Source organism: Colletotrichum costaricense (genome assembly GCF_030867565.1).
Source record: "Colletotrichum costaricense strain IMI 309622 chromosome Unknown Scaffold_29.1, whole genome shotgun sequence".
NCBI classification, from domain to species: domain Eukaryota; kingdom Fungi; phylum Ascomycota; class Sordariomycetes; order Glomerellales; family Glomerellaceae; genus Colletotrichum; species Colletotrichum costaricense.
In genome coordinates this window covers 273,464-294,293 of record NW_026848258.1, presented here as the reverse complement: position 1 = coordinate 294,293, position 20,830 = coordinate 273,464, and the positions used below count along the sequence as shown (strand labels likewise).

The 20,830-nt window shown below is 54.1% G+C and overlaps 5 protein-coding genes across 5 annotated transcripts; 2 read left to right on the top strand and 3 right to left on the bottom strand.

Annotated features, from left to right (window-relative positions):
• Positions 1-2,027: 2,027 nt before the first annotated feature.
• Positions 2,028-2,306, bottom strand: CCOS01_16368 (uncharacterized protein; the record flags this gene model as incomplete). The annotated part of the gene is made up of 2 exons (XM_060464504.1): positions 2,028-2,100; positions 2,182-2,306. 2 exons carry the CDS (start codon positions 2,304-2,306, stop codon positions 2,028-2,030), a joined length of 198 nt encoding a protein of 65 aa, XP_060305000.1.
• A 509-nt stretch (positions 2,307-2,815) lies between these two features.
• Positions 2,816-6,215, top strand: CCOS01_16367 (TBC domain-containing protein; the record flags this gene model as incomplete). Its single annotated transcript, XM_060464503.1, has 2 exons — positions 2,816-4,077; positions 4,229-6,215. The coding sequence occupies 2 exons, from the start codon at positions 2,816-2,818 to the stop codon at positions 6,213-6,215; spliced, it is 3,249 nt and encodes a 1,082-aa protein (XP_060304999.1).
• A 3,893-nt stretch (positions 6,216-10,108) lies between these two features.
• CCOS01_16366 (uncharacterized protein) lies at positions 10,109-11,497 on the top strand (the record flags this gene model as incomplete). Its single annotated transcript, XM_060464502.1, has 5 exons — positions 10,109-10,184; positions 10,338-10,370; positions 10,453-10,614; positions 10,674-10,975; positions 11,045-11,497. 5 exons carry the CDS (start codon positions 10,109-10,111, stop codon positions 11,495-11,497), a joined length of 1,026 nt encoding a protein of 341 aa, XP_060304998.1.
• Positions 11,498-12,845: 1,348 nt separating this feature from the next.
• Positions 12,846-18,239, bottom strand: CCOS01_16365 (topoisomerase IV; the record flags this gene model as incomplete). Its single annotated transcript, XM_060464501.1, has 2 exons — positions 12,846-14,528; positions 14,583-18,239. 2 exons carry the CDS (start codon positions 18,237-18,239, stop codon positions 12,846-12,848), a joined length of 5,340 nt encoding a protein of 1,779 aa, XP_060304997.1.
• A 1,432-nt stretch (positions 18,240-19,671) lies between these two features.
• CCOS01_16364 (carbonate dehydratase) lies at positions 19,672-20,316 on the bottom strand (the record flags this gene model as incomplete). The annotated part of the gene is made up of 3 exons (XM_060464500.1): positions 19,672-19,852; positions 19,907-20,058; positions 20,137-20,316. The coding sequence occupies 3 exons, from the start codon at positions 20,314-20,316 to the stop codon at positions 19,672-19,674; spliced, it is 513 nt and encodes a 170-aa protein (XP_060304996.1).
• Positions 20,317-20,830: the final 514 nt, after the last annotated feature.

Here is a 20,830-nt window from a genome sequence, read left to right as displayed (position 1 = left end):
TAGGCAGCGGAGATACGTAGTGATGGCATTCTCTTTACCTGCGCGGATACGCATGTTGTGTGTATGCGTACCATGCCTTGTCTACGAAGTGTACATCACTTGTGGATCGTGGATATCCGACAGGTTTACGGATGCTGTGAAGTCACTGTAGTATGAAGGCTGAAGCCGAGGAAGGACCCCCTTGGACCGCTCGTTGGGCTGGGCGTTTGTGGATGCGGTTGGGTACTCGGTAATACCCGGCAAATGGGAGGAGGGAAGAGAAAAAAATCACGAAATGATGAACAGAGTGGAACCCGAAAGCTCCCCGCCGGCGTGTTTAATCCCAGCGCTTGTCATTCGGCGGGCCATCGAGGCAGCCTTCTCTTTCGTAGAGGTTGGACTCTGGATTGGAGGATGGGTTGGGAGATGACGGAAATGTGCCTGCCGTCGTGCAGCACGCGTGGAAGCTTGTTTCTGTGCAGGTGTGCTGCAGCTTGCAGGAGGGGGGGGGGGGCATGGCCCGTGATTGGATTGCTGACGGGTGCTAGCGGTCCCGTACCTTGCAGAAAGTGGCTGCTTTTTTTTTTTTTTTTTTCCACGCGTGCCTCTTTTTGCTGCTAATTTCGTCCGAGCTTTCGAGATGGTTTGTTGTATTTTCTCTTGGGTTGGTCTGGCCAGCCACGGTCTAACAGATAGATAGCTATTGGTCCTTTGTTTCGTTGGCGGTGTTGATCCTTTTTGACCGTTGGTGCTAGAAATAGGGGGTTTGGTGATAGGAATTGCCATACTCCGTACAATTGATGCTGTTCATGATCAAGCGAGGTACGGATACCCAGGTAGGCGAGTGACGAGCGGCGAAGTGATGTAAACAGTTCCCGGGTTACACGTCAGACAAGAGGGCGAATGAGCGCGTGGGATTCGCGGTTTTTCGTTTGTGAACCCTTACCCCCGGTGCCCGCCCCCTTGGGAAATTGAGTTCCCCTCTCTTGCTATCCGGTTCATATGAAAATGTTGTCATCAATTAAAACGCTTCTTACCCGGGCATCGCGTCGTTTGTCAACTCCCTCCATGGCGTCCGAGGCTGCCTAGCTGCATTCTAGGCAATAGTCATCCGTGGGCACACTTCGTACATGCATAGGTAGTATCTTGTTTGCGAGCTCCCTTTCTCTCATGACCGCCCTGTGATGTGACCATTGAATCCCATACTCAAACGATGAAAGGGAAGCATGCAAGTGGAAAGAACATGCCACAGCAGGGCTCTAGGTATCATCTATCCGTAAGGTAGTTCCCTTTCCCCAGCATGGATTCCCGAGTCCCCCTTTGACCGCTCACTTCATTCCAGACCAGTCGAGATTCGCCCAATCCCCATTGCCAACGCAACCCAATCTCATCTGATCATCACCCCTCTGCCTTGCCCCCTGCCGCACATCCCGCATTCTTTCGTATGTGCCTACCCATCAGACCAAGACTTTTTTACTACCCCGTGAGACCACTACTCCGTGCTGCAACACCACCACCAAAAAGCCGCCACCAAGACCTTGGGGATCGACCGGGCTTGGAAACAAACGCCACCTGGTATCCGCGGTGATCTTAGCTAAACCACACTCGAGCTTCCCAAGCTATCCGCGCTAGAATAGGCGAACTCTTTGGCCCTGGCAACGTCTGAACTGCCACTGCCTGACTGCTCAGCTGTGGCTGCCTCTTTCTCTCGTTCGTGTCTTTCAGTGACCGCCTCCCCCTTCCCAAGTCCACGTCTCCCGGTGGCACAGGGCCTGTATGTAGTCATAAATTCAAAGTGCAAGTGGAGGAAGTACCTACGGATTACAGAGGGAGAAGCTGCCCGCTGCTGCCCTGCGGAGTACTCTGCAAGAATAGACTGAGATGCTATCCAGGAGATTCGAGAGGCTGCAATTGCCAGTCCATCGGCATCCACCTACCCTGGGCCGCCCACCCCAGCGTTTCAGCGTCCTTGGCTCCTCGATGAAACGACATAACCACAGGAGCACTTGACCGAGTTGACTGACACGCCTGCAGGCCCAATCCCAATCTCAATCCCCTCCTGTCGCCGTCCAATCCTTTCTTGATTCTTCCAGGTTGACTCTTCCAAGCTCCCGGTTCTCCCTCCAGTTCCCATTCAATCCCTCAAAGTTCGCCCTTTGCCCTCTCGACTGTTCCAGGCTTACCTACTCATCATCCTCCCCCCGACTTCGCTCGCGGCTCTTCCAAGGAGGCTGCCCATCTGTGGATTCCCCCCCGTTTTCTTTTTTTTCCCCTCCCGCTGCTGCGCTGCCGTGTCGTTCGTTACTCGATACCCCCTGGCTCTCCATTGAACAAGGAAACCGTTGGAGGAGATATTTCGGGACCCAAAGCCACACCCACCCGCCGTTGCAGCAAGCAGCAGCCAGCTAGTCACTTTGTTGGACACAACCACCACCCGCACCGAGTCTTGCTCTCTCTGCTTGCTGTGTTACCGCTGCCAACCTTGTGCACATCCCTGATCATCCGCATTGCTTGTGGCTGTTCAACTCATTCTCCTGCCGCTCGCCCTCCTCCCCTACCCCGTACGCAATTCATTGGGTACGACAGTCTTTGGGCTCGCGAGCCGCCCACCGAGAACGTTGAACCACATCGAGCCTCGAATTCGGGAAACTTGTCGAGAGACGAGATTGGCCTGCGATTTTATGAGTCTTGGAAACAGGGCCACGGCCGCGCGCACTTGTCGTCGTTGACCGTCCTACACGCATACTGTAGGATCACCTTCGACGAGTCCACATTCCAGTCCCTACTGTGGTTTCTTGTTGCGAAAACACCAATCAAGCAGCCGGGCGGCCTGGCCATGGACCTGGCGCTGCAGCAACGGGATGAGGTCGACCACAACACCGAGCTGACGCATGCCAAACCCGACACGAGACCCGCTGCCGCCAACGCCAACGCCAACCAAGACGACGACGACCACCGGGAGACGACGCCCAAGATGTTGGCCCACGATTCCATGGTCACTGTCAGGCTTTCCGAGCCGCCTACTCTGACCCTCGACACCAATGTTGGCCCCGATTCACCCCCGAGGAGGAGACCTAGCACTGTCAAGATTGAAAAGCTTCCCTTCCCGACAGAGACGCTAGAGGTCAAGACTCAGAATCAGCCAGAGGACGAGACCGACGACACGCCACCCAGCGACCCTACGACGCCGTTACCTGTTACGAACGCTACTCGGAACCTTCAAGACGAGCTTGTGGACTGCGAGGACGAGGCCGAAGAAGAGGGAGACCGCATCACTTCACTACCAGCTAGGGGAACCCTACTCGAGACGCCCATAGAATTTAAGAGGCCCGTGGTGGACGAAGCTGAAGAAGAGGACGAGGAGGAAGTCAATTGGGACGAACTGCAGAAATCCGAAGCACAAGAACCTAGGGACGCGGATACAGATAGAGTAAGTGCATCCTGTGGCTACTCAAACAGCAACTTTGTCGAGGCTCACAGTTCCCAGTCTACAGCCATGTTGCTGGCCATGCTAGAGCAGGAAAACGATAAGTTGGCGACGAACCCCAAGACCATCAAAGTTCAAGCCGTGGAACAAGTGGCCGCTTCCAATCGCCCGAGACCGCCATCAATGGCACAATTACGACACATGGTCCACGGGCCAACACCACCGGCCTTGCGATACTCGATGCTCCCGCCGCCACCAATGACCGATCTCGAGTTTTACGCCGCATTGGTCAAGGACTATCAACAGACGGCAGCTCGATTGCCAACGCTTCTATCGAACAAGATACGCAAAGGCATCCCCCCTCCGCTACGAGGCGTTGTATGGCAAAGCATGGCAGGCGCAAGAGATTCCGCACTCGAGGAGCAGTACGAGCGATTCACGGGCGAGTCGAGTCCCTACGAGCCCATTATCGGCAAGGACCTCGGTCGGAGTTTCCCTGGAGTCGACATGTTTCGCGACCCCGAGGGCGACGGACAACGCATGCTCGGCCGGGTTCTCAAATGCTTCAGTCTCTACGATACGAAAATTGGTTACTGTCAAGGGCTGGCTTTTCTTGTTGGCCCTCTCTTGATGCACATGCCCGATAAACAGGCATTTTGTGTTTTAGTCCGGTACGTGTCAAAATCCCAAAAAGCAAACCCGACCAGCCGCCCGGCCCCCCTCACCCGATTTCCTGGGAAAAGGGGTCCGAGAGAATAAGCAAAACAAGGTTTCGATGCAAATGCACATGCAACGTTGAGGCTAACATGTTGAGATGGGCAGATTGATGGAACGATATGATCTGCGAAGCTGTTTCCTGCCAGACCTGTCAGGACTGCATGTCCGCATCTACCAGTTTCGAGAGCTTCTTCGAGAGCACATGACACCAGTATCGAACCATCTGGACGAATTGCAAGTCGATCCGGCGTACGTTTCACAATGGTTCCTCAGCTTTTTTGCTGTTACATGTCCCCTGCCGATGCTGTTTCGCATCTACGATGTCATCTTTGCCGAGGGGGCCCCGGAGACCCTGATGCGGGTCGCCCTATCCCTGATGCAGAAGAATCAGGCCCGGATTTTAGCGTGCACCGAGCTCGAGGATGTCATGCAACTTCTCCTTTCGAGGGGTCTGTGGGATTGCTACCATTACAACGCAGATGAATTTGTGCAGGACTTTGTCAGTTTATCGGGCGTTGTCACCAGAGAGACATTGCTACAGTTGGAGCAGGGGTACAGAGACGCGCAAATTGCTAGCGCTAATGCGGCGCGTTCCTCCGACGTGACCACTGCAGCCTCCCGATTCCTCGGCCGCATTTGGGCTTCCTCCACCATCATCTCCCCGAAGTCCTCCTCCACCCTCAGCCCGGGCCTCACCGCTCCGTCACGGCCTTTGAGCATGCTGCGCAGGAGCACATCGAAGCAGAGCCTGGCCTCCACTCTCAATTCGATGGAAGCCAGCTCCGTCAGCGTTCTCAGTTCTGCATCCACCGAAGCCACCACCGTCTCCCGAGATTCATCAAACACCGACAGCGCATCCATCCGCGAATCGACGCCCATCCCTAGCGGCGGCAAGGCCTTCAATGGCGGCAAGAACAACAAGGAGAATGCACTGCACACCCAGATCGAAGACCTCCTCACTGCATTGACCGAATTGCAACGAAACCATGCATCGCTCGCAAACGAACTCCAAAAGGAACGGGAACAGCGCGAGGACGATAAGCAGGCTGTCCGGTCGCTACTGGACGGTCTGCGCAAGAAGGCCAGCAACGACTCTGTCGGTACCGATGCGAGCGTCGATACTCTCAAGGCGACCGATGACCCCGCAAATGAGGCACGCGAGGGAGGCGAGGGAGATGTGTCCACTGCCAAGACAGGCGAGCAAGATACCCCGTCACCAGGAGACCTATCACAACTCCTCGATAATGTCGAAGAACGATTTGGGCGCCATGGCGGCGTCGGCGTCGAACGCAGAATGTCCAGAGGCGAATCCAAATCGCAAATGCAACAGGAATTGCAGCAACTCAAGGACCAGCTCGCCAGCGCGGTATCACAGTCTCAGGACTACAACCGAAAAATGCACGACCTAGAACAAGAAATTACAACACTTAAGGATCAAGTGCGGGAATCCCACTCGCATACACGCATCTTGCACCAGGACAAACAGCGACTGGAGAAGCAAATACACACGATGAGAGCGCGGGCATCCGCCGCCGGTGCGGAGAGTAATACTCAGCCCGATGGTGATTCGCCTGTGAGGAAGAGTTCTGCTAGTGGTGCGAGCGGCTTGAGAGAGTTGAAGCTTGGTAGGAGCAAGTCAACCCCGTCCCAAGCTGGATCGATATTCAGCAAGCGTTCCTCGTCAATGCCGAAGCCTCACGACTCGACGCCACCACCGGCTACACAGGCGCCGCCTCCCGTGCCGGCTCCGCCACCGACGGATGACCAGCACGAGGCGTTGCTGTTGGAGCTCGTGCAGGCCAAGACTTCCGAAGCTATCGCCAGGCAAGAGGCCGAAGAGACGAAACAGAAGCTTGAGAGCTTAAGAAAGGCATACAGCCTCGTTACTGGAGAGGCAGCACAGGCACAACCTGCAGCAACGGCGGCAGGAGCGGCAGCGTCAGCGGCCATGGGCGTATTTGGTCGCCTCACGGGAGCAGCGGCAGAGCCCGTCAAGCCTGCCACGCCGACGCCCGCCCCAGCAGCAGCAGCAGCCGCCGCCGCAGCAGCTCCCGCGCCCGCGGCGGGAGGCTTCTGGGGTTGGAGGAGATAACCAGGACCCTGTTCGACCTCTTTCATGATCACATCGGCGTTCCAAACCACAACAAAATTAGAGGAGCATTCGGAGCATCTAGATTATTTTGCATTCGGGTTCTTGCAACGGGTACCAGGCCCGTCTGCTTGTCACACCTTCATCACTGCATTCGGAAAGACAGGGCAAGATGGCGGCTTTTTGCATCTGTGGAAGTAGGCCTGCTCCACGCCTGGAGGAGCATTCTTTTTCTTCTTCTTTTCGAAACACAACCCACTGCACGGCATTGGCATTCTAGACTGTTTACTGATTTTATTATTCCATTCATACCATTCATGGCATCGGAGTTGAAGAAAGGGCACTTTCCACACCCCGACGGCGGGAGCGGACGGATTCTCGTCTCCGCCCTTTATGAAACTAGGGATGTCCGCCGGCCCCATTTGTTTGTTTTTAAAATCCTCTCTCCCCCCCCTTCCCCCCTCATGAGCAGGGAGGGATTTGGAGGGTTTATCGGAGGAGCAGGACCTTTTTTTTGTCAAAATACAGATAGTATCAGAATACCAGTGGGAAAGAAATTCAGAGTCATGAAGGGATAATCAATCAATACCATGAATCAATCCACGATACGCTGCAAAGTGACTGCCAATGTGTCCTCTCCTGAGTAGATTAGCTACAAGGCGATCTCCATAGCATCTGGAAAGTAGAGCTGTAAAAGCGCAAAGCTACCCTTATCAGTGGTCTGTGAGTTCAACACCCCCCATGCCCATGCCCACGGGGTGGGATGGGGACTGGAAAAGGCGAACCCCTTTTTCTTTTGACCCGTTTGGGCAACATCGTGGGTCCTTGATGTTGCATCTGCAGCAGTTTTGGGTTTGCTTGGCTTTTTGGGTGACCCATGTCGTGAGTTGGGTATCTGGTCTGTCTGTGCTCGGGACCACACACCTCCAAAGTGTGGCGGTGCGGTGCTGCGATGGTGGGGATGGTGTCGTTTTCACATGTGATGGCTGTGGCGCAGGAGACTGATTTACTTTATACACTACCCTAAGAAAAAAAAAAGCTGGGATGTTGCTGGTTTGGCGTGCATGTTGCTGTGGTAAGAGTGGATTTCGATGCTCTGTTTACTATCTTTTTTTTTTCTTCCCTTCTCTTCTGATATTCGTTGTCTGAGAGACTGATGGGTCACTTTTGGTGATGGAGAATATCGACGCTCTGGTCAGCTTTTTGTTCTTTCCAGGTGGTGGTGGTGTGTGTTTGACCGAGACATTCTCGCTCGCATGGGAGGGTTTTGTAAGCCCTTTTGTTCGGCTGATTAGATGCAGCAGCCACGACTACCTTACCGTAAGGTAGATTACAAAAGTGGTACATGTGGTCCCGTGAAGAAGGATACCTTGGCTCTAGTGTTGACTTGTCACTTGGAAAAAAAGACATGTCAAGTGTCGAGTGACAAAGTAAAGAACATGGTCTCTGTCGAAACCCATCGTCTTGTCAGGGTCCGGTGGCAGCGTTTGGCACGTGTAGAGAAGGGTAGCTGGGGGACCTGGGGCACGTGCCGCAAAGACCGGGCGTTTAGGTCCGATTCACGGCCGGCGCGGTAGAGAGGACGGACGGCCGGTGCGGGCTACGACTGATGTTGTGTTGTGGCTTGCCTGTGCTTGAATGGCAAGTAATGGAAAAGATGGGTTCGTCTGATGGCTGTAGCTTCATTTGCAACGGTGAGCTGGCGTGTGAGCGTTGCTGGCGGCGGGGATCACAATGAAGTCAAGGAAGCCCTAGCTGTCGTATCTCAGAGGCTATAAGTGATGTGCTGGCAGGTCGTCAGCTTTCAGATGTGTACGGGGATGTCCTGGATCCAAAGGTTGGGCGTCTGAGCAACGGATAAGAAGGCTCTTTGAAGTTGTAATGTACGGGAGGGTCGAGGTGATATCGTGAGTTTTTTTTTCTCGTGTGGTTGCTTGGGAGTGGTGGAGGGGCTGAAAGTGGACGGGCCACACGGCGGCGCTAGGGAGTGGGTAGCTTGTGTGTTGCCTGTGAAGCTAGGACCAGGCTCGATCATCGTGGGTACCAAAAGTAACAAAAGTGAGTACGCAGTAGTAGGTATGCTTCTCCAACCTCTTTGGGTAATGTGCCACGAGAGGAGGGTTGGGTGAATGAACAGGCTGGCTTCTTTGGTAACGACGTAACCTGGAACGGGAATCACGGTGGCTTGCGTGCGTGGCCCGTCTGCAGTTGTGGCACGGTAATGAGGACACAACGAACGGCCTGGCGCAAAGGTGAAGAGACTGAGAGAGAGGAGGGTGGCGGGCAGCTTGCATCAGATATCAGCGAGATGCCATGGTTTCAGGATTTCCAGGATTTTGAGGTGATCCCCGGTCGCTTCAGCCGCTGCAGTCATTAGGTAGTGTAGAATACCTAGTGGGCAGCTAATTCTAGACCTCTGTGAGCAGGAAGGAAGGCTGGCAGCAATGGGAGGAAGAGAGAGGAAAATGCAGGAGCACGTCACATGCCTGCTGCATAACTAGCGGCCAACGAGGGACGCTACGCAGTGGGATGACGCCAAAGACGGAGGGAAGACTGACATGATACTTCGTCATTGGCGGACACGGCGTAGCAATTGTATGGCGGCAGAGCCCCTTGGAGCGCGTCTTGGGGGGCGCCTAGGGAGGTAGTCCGTAGGTACCGAGCGATTGGTTGCTGTGGCATAGCTTTTGCGTCATCACAGGTCGGAAACCAAGCTGGGCACGCAGTACCTACGCAGTACGCAGCAACTTGACAGGCACTAGCCACACCCCGACCCGCCGCCCCTCTTTTTTTTGTCGTTCCCCGTCTGCGTGCTGCGTGCGCTCGCCAGTCTCTCTTTCTCTCTCTCCACCATGCAGTCATTGGTATTCGTGCTGCAGTGCGATACCTTGAGTAGGTGTTCGTATACGGAGTACTGGTGGTGTAGGAAATGGTGTAGGACGAGCAGTACTACGGGGTATCTTAGACGGGAGTGTGAAATAAGGGAGAGAAAGCTCCTCTACGTGGGTCTTTTCCCGGCTAGTAGGTCCTGTTTGGGAGAAAACAGCGTCACTGCCTCTTGCCAAATTCCCAGACGGGACGGAGGTGACGGACTGATGGAGTTTCCCATTGCTCCTTCTCGGGTCATTTCTTACGCAGTACTTTAGTCCTGTCGCTGTTGCTTTGCTTCTTGAGGTATCCTTTGCTCCCGCTGGCTGGCCCGCCGCCGCCCTGGGCTTGTCCTGGCAAGCCTGGCCTGCCCGGCGTTGGCACGGACGCTCCCAGTGGGCTCTGCGGTGCTCCTTTCTTCTTGATCTTCATTTACATCACTGCCACCCAGCAGCAGCACCACCGGCAGAAGAAGCAGTAGTAGCAGCACTGCCAATATTCGTACCTTACCTTCCTACCAACCGAGCCACCTCTCACTCACACACAAAGTCTTTTTTTCCCTCTCCCCCCTTCCTTGCCCGTGCTTTTTTCCCTGACCTTCCACCTCCTGCTGCCGGTCTTGCACCCACCTGGACCTTACCCACCCACACAATCACAAACACACGCCCTCACCTTTCCGGTTTACACCTCTGCCTGAGCTTCCAGACCTACCTTACCTACAGGCTACACACATCATTGCAACAAAAACACCTGACCTTCCTCTCTTCTCCTCCTACCTACCTACAACCCTTTTTCTACATCTCAAGAACTTCTCAATACCCCAAAGCTTCTGCCACTTGCTTCTTACCAAAGCTACTCTCTTCCATCCCACCCAAGCTTCGATTTCTTGAAACGCAAACAAGGTAGCTTTCTAGCAACTCCACCATCACACGACACCTCCCATCCGCAACTGCCCGACCGCAGTATTTCCTCTCCTAAACAACAACACCACACATACATCGCCAGAAACCTCGTTGCGATCACACACAATGTCTGACTTCCCGGACGCCCCTACCACGGCTCCTTCTGCCAACGGTACTTCCTACATCCAGGCTACCAAGGAGAGTAAGGTACGTTATCGCTGTCCCTCGAGATCCCGCCATTCCCGCTCCAGATCTCCCCCCTCATATGCGAACATCCGGCTAACTTGTGCGAATAGTGTTTCAAGCTTCAATCCCCATCGCCAGCGACCATGATAAGCTAACAATTCCCTTCCAGACGCTGCCGCTGCCTACCAGCAGGTCGCTTCCGGTACGTTTTATTTCCCCACGTCTCCCTCCCATGACGTCTTTGTGGCGCATCGTCAAATACTGACCAGAATCCTCCCTTTCAGGCCCCGTCGCCCAGAGTGTCAAGGACCAGTCCGCAAAGACCTCAAATGAGTTCGGCAACCTTGCTGCCTCTCGCAAGACCCCCGCCAACCCCGCTGCCACCGGCCAGCCCTTGACTCACTACCACTCCTTCTTCTTCGAGCTTATCTCGTGGAACAACCCTCGTACGTGACAGCTCGGACTCCTTCCGGCCCCCGACCCCGACTGACAAACCACCCCACAGGTGCCTCGGCCATTGCCTACTCCTCCATCGTTGCCCTCATCTTCGCTGCTCGTTACCTCGATGTTCTGCGATACAGCTTGAAGCTCACCTGGATGGTGCTCGGCACCACCGTCCTTGCCGAAGTCGCCGGCAAACTCGTCCTCAACAACGGCCTTGCTACCCAGCTCCGCCCCAGACGCTACCACGTTATTCCTAGAGAGACGCTCGATGCCGCCATAGGAGACGTCCACGAGCTGATCAACTTCTTCGTGATTGAGGCTCAGCGCATCGTCTTCGCCGAGAACATTGGTGCTTCTGCTGCTGTAAGCTGCTCGCGTGACAATCTCCACAATTCTTGACATCATGGTGACTGACGCAATTTCTTACCACAGGCCTTCGTCGGTTCCTTCATTGCCTACTACCTGGTCAAGATTGTTCCCTTCTGGGGCCTTTCTCTGATTGCCACCACTGCGCTCTTCATGGTCCCTCTTCTCTACACCTCCAACCAGGAGCTCATCGACGCCCAGCTCAACCGCGCCGGTGAGGTGATCAACCAGCAGACCAACCAGTTCCGCACTGTCGCCAGCAAGCACACCGCTGAGGCCACCAACATCACCAAGCAGTACATGGGAGATTACACCGCCAAGGCCCAGCAGCTGCTCGGCCGCCGCTCTGCTTCCCCCGAGGCTGTTTCCAAGCCCGCCCGTGTTCCTTCCGCAGACACCGCCATCCCCTCTGTGGAGGAGAAGGACTTCCCTTCCGCTCCCAAGGCCGATTTTGAGAGCACCACCACGGAGCCCGTTGTCCCGGGTGCCGAGGAGAAGACCCCCATGGTCGCCTCCTAAACATCTCGTTCGTTTGGTTTTCTGAGTGTATACAGGCCGGCAAGCATTCGCGGTTTTCGCGTTATGCAGCCGGCTTGACGACAACGGAATGACTCACGAAGAACACGAATGGGATCATGCACACCACTTTTTCTCTCTCTCACTGCGACTTTATCGGCGTGGTAAGGTTCGCGGGCCGGTTCTCTGGAGTTTAGTTGCACATAGTAAGCAACAAAAGGATAATATCACAAGAGTGTCTCCAAGCGGAGGCAAGGGTCGTTGAACGGATTATCGTGTACGCATGTAGTGTATTGGCTTGTAGTTCTCTCTTCATGGCACACGGCTTTGGCGAACGGGGGATCATCAGATTGTCTAGGGGACGCAAAGAAACATGTTACTTCTATACTGGTTCATGCTTTGGTGACTACTGCATGCCAAATCTCGGTTGGCAGTGTTTTCCTGAAGTTGTTCGTACTGGACACGCCTCAGGGGCATGTGATATCGGTGTATCAAAGCTGACTCGCAGTCTAGACACATCAACTTGCTCGACAGCACAACCCCGCGTGCTCGGGAAGCCTCTATATCAACAAAACGTTCGTAGCACGTAAGCTGGCGATCGTAGGAAGGTAAAGATGATTTTGACTAATGCCGTTTCTCCCTCCATCTAAGAGCGTACCTGATCAACCACGAAAACCCAGTCAAATGATTGATCAAAACCCACTCGTTCACTATATCGAGTCTTCCTCTCCTCCCTCTCTTCCCCTTTCCTCTCTTTTCTGTCCGTAGATATCATGCTTTTTACCAACGAATAACTGAGGCGGGTGGGCCGCCATTTGATATAATGATATCCATCTCCGCCTGTTCTACATTCGAACGGATCATATATCCCAGGCCAAAGGGAATGTTTCCATGCATTTATGCGTGTAGGGCAACAATTATGGCAACACTCTTGCAAAGCCGGTTCAAAGATGGGGCAAGTCGGAGGGCGGACCCAATCTACACGTCAAGCTGTGGCACGTCACTGTGAGAGACACGACATCTAGTTAAGAGACTGAATTTTCGGTTCTCGTTACAGCAAGCAGTATGTAGGTATACCAGAATATAGGCATAGACTCACTGCCGCCGGGGCCTGTCTGCATAGGTATCGAAAGAGAAAAAAAAGGAGCAAGAGATGCTGTTTCCCCCTTGAGTCCTCTGCCAAAAGGGAAAAAAAACAATTGTGAGCAATAAAATAGCAAAGTAGAAAGGTTGCAGCAGTAATATCTGTCCTTCCGTGAAACCTCCCGCCGTTAAACCCCATTGCCTAACCTGGCTCAGTATACACAGCACATGTACGCGCTCACGCGTCATTTAACCCCGGGCCTTTCCCCTAATCACTATCATCCATATCGAACGGGTCCTCGCTCTGGTCGACGTCCATCTCACTGTCATCCTCAATGACATAGGTGGGCTTCGCCTTCGCCTTGGTCGCAGCCGCGCGCCCAGGTCTGCTTCGAGCAGCGGGACGAGGCGGGGACTCAGGGTCTTCCATGTCAACATCATCATCCTCGTCGTCGCTCACCGCACGCTTCGTCGCCTTCTTAGCAGCATAGGCCTTGGCGGCGGGTGAAAGCGTAGGCGGCTTGGGAGCTGCCTTTGCCTTGGGCTTCGCCTTGGGTGCTGGTGCTGCTTCGGCGTCCTTGGCCTTGTTCTTCGCTCCAGCGGGACGACCGCGAGCCTTCTTGGCCACTGCAGCAGCAGGAGCAGCCTTGGAGTCCTTTGCCTTGGAACCCTTGGTGGCAGGAGCACCGTCATCGCTCAAGAAGCTGTCAATGTCGTCGCCCTTGGTGAAGGTCTTATGAGGAGACGACCGAGCCAGCATCTCGTAGTTGGTATCGTCGACACTATCGTCGTCAAAGGTCCTTGAGGCCTTGGTCTTGATCTTGGGCAAGGTGGAGTCACGCCCATTGTCAGGACGGTTCATGGCGAACAAACTAAGTCGGCCCTTCTCAGTCTCTGACTTGGGCGCGCCGATTCCGCGGACCAGAGAACCAATGTCTCCAATGTGGTTTTCCTCCACCTCGGACTCCTCCGATTCATCGTCAATAACGTACTTTGACTTCTTGGTGGTGGTCGCAGCCCTCTGGTTTCTGCCGTTGGCGGCGGGCTTTGCAGGCTTCGGTTCAGGGGACGCGCTCATCTCGGCAGCACTCAGAAAGTCGTCATCTTCGTCAGATTCATCCTCAATGACGTACTTCTTCGTTGCAGCGGCGCGCTTGCTCTTGGGTGCAGGCTCAACCGATGCGGACTTTGATGCGGCCTTGTCGCTGGAGGTCTTCTTGCTGCCAAGGTTTTCAAAGTCGTCATCATCGTCGCTGAGCAACTCTTCCACCTTGGGCGAAGGCTCCTTGGGTGCAGACTTCTTGGGCGCAGGCTTTTTGGCCGCTGCGGACTTCTGACTCTGCGAAGAGTTATCGTCCTCGACCGCCGACTCTGCCGGGGCAGAGGTGCTCTTGCCAAGGCTAGCAAAATCCTCGTCGTCGTCATCAGTGTCGCTCAGCTGGTAGACGGGCTTCTTCTTGGTGGCGGCGGCTCTGGGGCGGGTCGGCTCAGCCGCGGGCTTAGCAGCATTCTTTCTGCCACCAAGGGCTGCAAAGTCATTGTCCGAGAATGCGTCTGAATCAGCGTCCTCCTTCTTTGGCTTCGTCTTGTCCTTCTCGAACATGGCGGCGAATCTGTCAGCAGCCTTCTCGGTGACCTTGGCGGCAGCCTTGGCTTTAGGTCCAGGACGCTTCTTCTCCCCGGGTGCGTAGTCATCGTCCTCCTTCTTCGTCTTCCGACCCTTGCCAGCACCAATCTTCTTAGACACACGCCTACCGAGTCTCCGAATGTTGGTCTGGATTTCAGCGTCCATGGCCAGCTGGATCTCCCACTCGGCCACGAACTCGTCGAGATCCTTTGACCAGAGGTCCTTCTCACTAAGAGCAAGAAGTGCATCGTGCTCGGCCTTCTTGTTTTCGATTTGTTTCTGAAGTCTTTCAAGACGCTCATAAGTCAAGTTCCAAATGGGCATCTAGAGATAATTGTTAGTGACGAGATTTGGTAAGTGAAGTCAGGGGATACTAACAGAAAGCAAATAGTCGTAGCCGTTCGTCTGCTCGTCGGCCTCCTCCTCTTCACCGTCGTCATTGCCCTCCATGTCTTCGTCGGTGGACTTCTTCTTGACATTCTTGTCCTTGTTTCTGGGGAAAGGCTCGTACTTGCGCTTGGCGAGCTCCTCGACGAGAACCTGCTTCTTCTTCTTCGCAACGACGAGCTTGCCGTCGATGATTTCCCTGATGAAGCGGGCTTGCTCAGAAAGCTTTCTGAAGTCTGAGTGATAGACACCCAGCCAATGCTTCTTGCGCTGGGCGTACATATCGAGACGATAGTGATAGAACTCCTCCAAGATGTCTTCCACCTTCTCGTACTTGCGAATCTGACCGTTGGTATCAAAGGCGACCAAGTTGGAGGTTGCGACCTGCTTGGAGAGCTTGAAACGCTCCATGAGACCGTCCTTCATAACGTCCTTGACTTGCTTGTCGTCCATTTGGATAACAAAGTGGACGTTCTTGTGGTCGTTGAATTCCTTGTAGTCCTTGATCCAAACTGGGCCTTTAGTACCGCTGATGACTTCTTCGAGCTTGGCCTTGAAATCTTCTGTCCACACGCGGATAGGAAGCTCAGTGATGATGACCTCACCAGTCTTCTCATCAAGCTCGCAAATGCCGTTGAACTTATAACGATCCTTCTCAGCCTGCTCAGGGGTGCCCTTCCAGCCACGGAACCAAGGCATCATGGTTTGGAACACGCCTTCCTCGCCATCCTCACCATCGAGGCGACCCATGCGTCTTTTCAGGTTGTTGACAATGTCAATTGGATGGTAATTGGGGATGGAAGTACTCCAACCAGTACCGATACCGTCGGCACCGTTGCAAAGAATCATGGGAATGATTGGCGCGTAGACCTTGGGCTCAATCCTCTTTCCATCTTCGTACTGGGGGTCCAGGTTGGGCTCGTCGAGGGGAGAGAAGATCTTCCTTGCAAATGGTGACAATCTCGTGTGAATGTAACGAGGGCTGGCAGCATCTGAACCACCGGCAAGTCGGGAACCGAAGTTTCCGGAGGGCTCTAAGCAGTTGATGTTGTTTGAACCCACAAAGGTCTGGGCGAGTCCAATGATGGTCTGCTGCAGAGACACTTCACCGTGGTGGTAGGAAGTCTGCTCAGAAATGTAACCGGCCAATTCAACGACCTTCTGATCTTTGACCAAGTTCCTCTTGAAACAGGCGTACATGACTTTACGTTGACCGGGCTTCAATCCGTCCAGAACAGAGGGAATGGAACGCATGTTATCAGCCATGGAGAAGAGGATGAGTTCCTTGTTGACAAAGTCGGTGTACGAGATGGTCTTGGTAGACTGGTCGAGGAAAGTACCGGGCACAAAGCTTCCGAGCCACTCTTTTCTGGCGTCCGCCTTCTTCTTGGAGAAAGCAAGGTCGAAAAGGTCAGCCTCCTCAGTCTTCATCGTGTCGAACTCCTTTAGATGGTCGTCAAGGTTGGTAAAGTAGACTTGGGCGTCTTCGTTCGAACTGGTACCCAGACCCTTGAAGTACTTGTAGTGCCACCTGGAAAGATCGTTCCTGTTGTTATCCTTCCACGCCTCGTATTGAGGTTGAGTGAAGAATGACTTGAGGCGTTGGGGTTTCTTCGGATTGGGTCCCTGCCAGACCTTGACGATAGGAGTAATAAACTCCCGGAAGAAGTCGGGAATCTGCAGCAAGGACGGGTACTGGACTTGCAGGAAGTTGATAAGAAGACCCTTGATATGAGAACCGTCGTGATCCTGATCGGCCATGATCATCAGGTGACCATATCGCAGACTCTTGGTGTCGGTGTATGTCTGCTTGTGCTTGAGACCCATAAACTGCTTGATGTTCTGGATTTCGGCGTTCTTCGTAATCTGGTCGATGGACGCATCTCGCACGTTGAGCATCTTACCACGAAGGGGGAAGACTCCGATGCGATCGGGATCCAGGATCGCACGACCGGCGACAGCCAAACTCTTGGCAGAGTCACCTTCCGTGAGAATGAGTGTACATTCATGGCCGTGGCGAGTGCCAGCCAAGTTAGCATCAACTAGTTTCGCGTTGCTGATGCGGGATCGCTTGTTTCCGTCGCTCTTGGCCATCATCTTGTCCGCCTTCTTCTCGGCAAAGTCGATGATGTTTTGGATGGCGTCTGATTTGGCGATCTTCTTTAGGAATTCCTCAGTGAGCGGACACTTGCTACCAAACTGGCTGACCTTGGTGGTCATTTGCTCCTTTGTTTGGGAAGTGAAGGCTGGGTTGTTGACAAGACAGTTCACAAAGATAAAGATGTGATTGCGGATATGGTTCTGCTTGAGGGCGTGGCCCTTCTTCTTCTTGTCGAGAGTTTTGAGCAACGAGCCGGTGATTTGGTCGGCAACATAGTTGACGTGTGTACCACCTGACGTTGTGGCAATGGAGTTGACGAACGAAACTTGCTGGAAGGAGCCGTCTGACACGGTGAAAGCAATCTCCCATCGAGGGTGCGCATCGGTCTTGTCAACCTCGACAACGACCTTGGGCTCGACGCCCTCCTCTGCGCCACGTTCCTTGGAGATGGCCTTGGCATACATCTCACAGTAGCCCTTGAACGCGAGCTTGATGTGGGTGCCGTTCAAGTACACCTTGATACCGCGAACAGTACCCGCCATGTCGTAGACGCGACGGTTGATGAGAGCCTCCAAATCATCGTCGATACCTGTCATGCTAAAGCGCTTGAAGTCAGGCTTGAAGGTGACGCGGACAAAGTCGCTAGTCTTGCTGCTGGAAATCTTCGCCTTGCCACACTTGCTCATGTTGTCGGTCCAGACCTGCTTGTATCTCTTTCCGTTGTTGGAGTCCTGGCACTCAAGAGTGAACTGCTCACTGAAGACGTTACACAGCTTGGCTCCGTAACCGTTGCGACCACCGACCGTCTTCTTCTCGTCGTCGTCGTAGTTGGAACCAGTCAAGAGGTGACCGAAGATCATCTCGGGGATGTAGATCTTTTCCTTGCCGTGAATCTCGACGGGAATGCCTTTACCGTTGTTCTCAACGGAGATCTCGCCTGCCTCGCGATCAACGGTAATCTTCATGGTAGTCATGGTGGCATCGCGCTGCTTGTTGTCGGCGGCGTTGACAAGAATTTCGTCAAAAATCTTGTACAGACCAGGGACGAATGTGACTTTGCGGTACTCCATGAGCTTCGTCTCCTTGTTGAAAACCCACATGGGCTGTTCAGTGGGCTCGACGGAACCAATGTAGGTATCGGGACGCTTGATGATGTGCTCCAGTTGAGTGAGCTTCTGGTAGGTATCGGTGGCATTCTTCTTGGTCTTTGGCGCGGCAGGCTCCTCGTCGTCGATCATCACGCTGTCGTTCTCGATCTCTGAGAGGGGATTTCCACTGGACTTCTTCGCAGAGGGGGCTTTCTTAAGCTTCTTGGCGCTAGGCGGGGTGTTAGAGAAAGTTGAGGCGCCATCTTCGTCGTCGCTCTCGGGTTTCGCGCGCTTCTTGGGTACGGCTTTCGTCTTCAGTGTAGTCTGCGTCAGCTTCTTCGCTGGCGCTTTCTTGACGGCAGCTGCCTTTGCCTTGGGCTTCTGTGACGGGTCAGTACTGGGTCGCGTGATGATCCGAGGAGCAGTTGGCAACTGGCTGGGTCGCTGTAGGATCGGCATCTTGCCGGGAGGGCAGAGGAGGTGCGGTGGTCAGGAGGTAGCAAGGTGCCAGAAATTTGACCGCTGGTAGGGGTTTGGAATGTGAAGAGCTCGCGCAAGTAGACGGAGGGCAGTCGTGAAGAATATTCTCGCGGCTATGAATTGCCCTCCTGAAAGGTTTGCGACAAACGAGAGTCTGTCAATGTGGAGGGCAGGCAGATCTGGGTACGGCCCATGATGAGGCAGGCGCGATGACTGCTCTTTCCCCGGATTGCGATGAGGGGCACGAGGGTGAAAGTGAAGGGGTCCCGGCAGAGACAGGAATACTCTGCAGACAGAAAAAAGGAAGCAAACATACTGCAGGCGCAAAGTCGGACTCCTCTCCCATACTAAACACGGACGCTTCGTCGGACGACATCTTGTACAATATGCGCTCCCCGAGGCGCGGGGAGGAACACGAGAAATTTCGGAACGCGGTAGTAGTCGGTACACGTGGTGATGGAGGAAATGGTCGAGGAATCGCTCGGCGAGACAAGGACGAGGAGGGTACGACAAGATTTGATGCGAAACGGCTAGCTGGGCGGACCAGGCGCGCAATTGGCACGAAAGTTGTTAAGAAAAAAGAGAGGGAGGAGGGGAGCGAGTGTGCCAGCTCGAGCAGGGTCTTTTTACATTGAAAGGAGGGTATGGTGAAGGGAGTTTGTGTGTTGCGATCTTGTCGGGACTAGATTGGGCGACGGGATGATTTTCCTTGTTGTTGGTAGCAACCCTTTTTGGGATGTTGATGTTTGGCACCTGGGCAAGTAAACAAATTGGGAACCCGACGGGTGAAGGAAAATGGAGTCGCGACACCTCCTTGCTCTTTCTGACTGGACCGCGTCGGGGCCCTTGGCGCCTTTCCCCCTTTGTTTACTGCCTCAGGCCCTCCTACTTGCTGTGCTTCGCGGCCACTACCACCTCCCGTCCTACGGCGTGGCGCCAGAGTACCGGCGCGAGCGGGGGAAAAGCACGTACCTTACCTCCCGGCACCTGCCAGCTGCACGCTCTGCCTCTGCCCCGCCGCCTGTCCAATTGAGGTGTCGCGGTGGCACTAGATTTACGCACAAGACCAGACCAGCGGGAGCAGTCAGCCAGACCCACAACCTTAAGCCCAAGCAAGACACAACCTGTCAACTTTCACTCACCACCTTCTTATATACTACCTACCTAAAGTACCTTACGGTAATTAAGTATTGATATAGCCTCAATAGCAGGAAGAACCATAATGTCATTTCTGGCATAAGTTGACCGAATCCGAAACAACTAATCATATCGCCGTATCATCTCTTCACTCACACTCCCATTCATATCTCAAAATGACATTCAAGTACTCTCTGAGGCACCAACACAATCGAACGCCTCTCTACACCCTCCAGCCCACCAAAATACCTAGTAAACTGACAGCCCTCAACCCTCAAACAACACGCCTCGTCTTCCCCGTCTCAACCTCGTAAACCCATCCGCTCAGAGTAACACTCTCCGGCACCAACTTGGACGCCTTGATAAACTCAATATCCTTCTTGACAGCCGCATCCAGCTCCGGGAAGGGGAGGAAGTCTGGGATACGGCTCGCCGCCTCCGAGGAAGCCTCGGCACTGACCAAAGCACGTTAATGCAATAAAAGAGATGATGTGAACGTGGCAACTCACCCAAGATTCTTCTCAACCAGACCAAACGCATCCTCGTTCTTGAAGGTCAACATGCCGCAGCCCGTATGCTTGACCAGGACGATCTCGTGCGTGCCGAGGAGCTGCTGCGAGATGACGATGCTGCGGATCGCGTCTACGGCTGAAGCGCCGGCCTAGGATTTTCCATCTCATAGTGAGCCAACGCGGATCTAGCGTGAATGCTTGCTTTTCGTGAGGTGTATATGGCTTACATTGCGAATGACGTGCGCATCGCCCAGCTCGATACCAAAAGCCCGCGCCGGATCGATCCTGGCATCCATGCACGTCAGGACGAGGTACTTTTTCGCCGGCGGGAGGGCGAGGTGGCCCTTGTCAAAGGTCGACGAGTAGGTTTCCGAGGCGGCCTCGACGTTCTTTTGAATTGCGGACATGGTGAATGAAGTGTGAGATGATGATGTTTAAGACTTGCTGTGAATTACGCTATGTGGGACGTTTAGTTTTGTCTTGGTTCTTCCCGAGTAGATATGGTATATAGGTTATTTGACAAGGACCGTCTCGGTATTGTAAGAGATGGGAGATCCCCTAGCCTTTACATATTCCCCTCTTTCTCTCATTCTGCCCCAAGCCCGACTTGCAGTTCTCCAAGTGCCGCGCCTGTGATCACTGATAACCACTGAAATCCTGTGATATCTGAATGTGGGTACATGGCGTGCTTTTCGGCCTTTGTGCACACCGAGACGTTCAACCAACGAGCTTCGCCGTCTCCCGCATCCAAGAGCAATAGTTCGGTCCCGGCTGGGAAAGGTGAGTGTGCCCAGATACCCCGATTCCAAGGTGGGGTTCGATCACGGCACCGATCGACAGTATTGGTAAGCTGTCACCTCTGTCACCGATCTGGTTGCCAAGCCTTCGCCCACGCAACCCTGCCTCCACGACGTTCTCGAT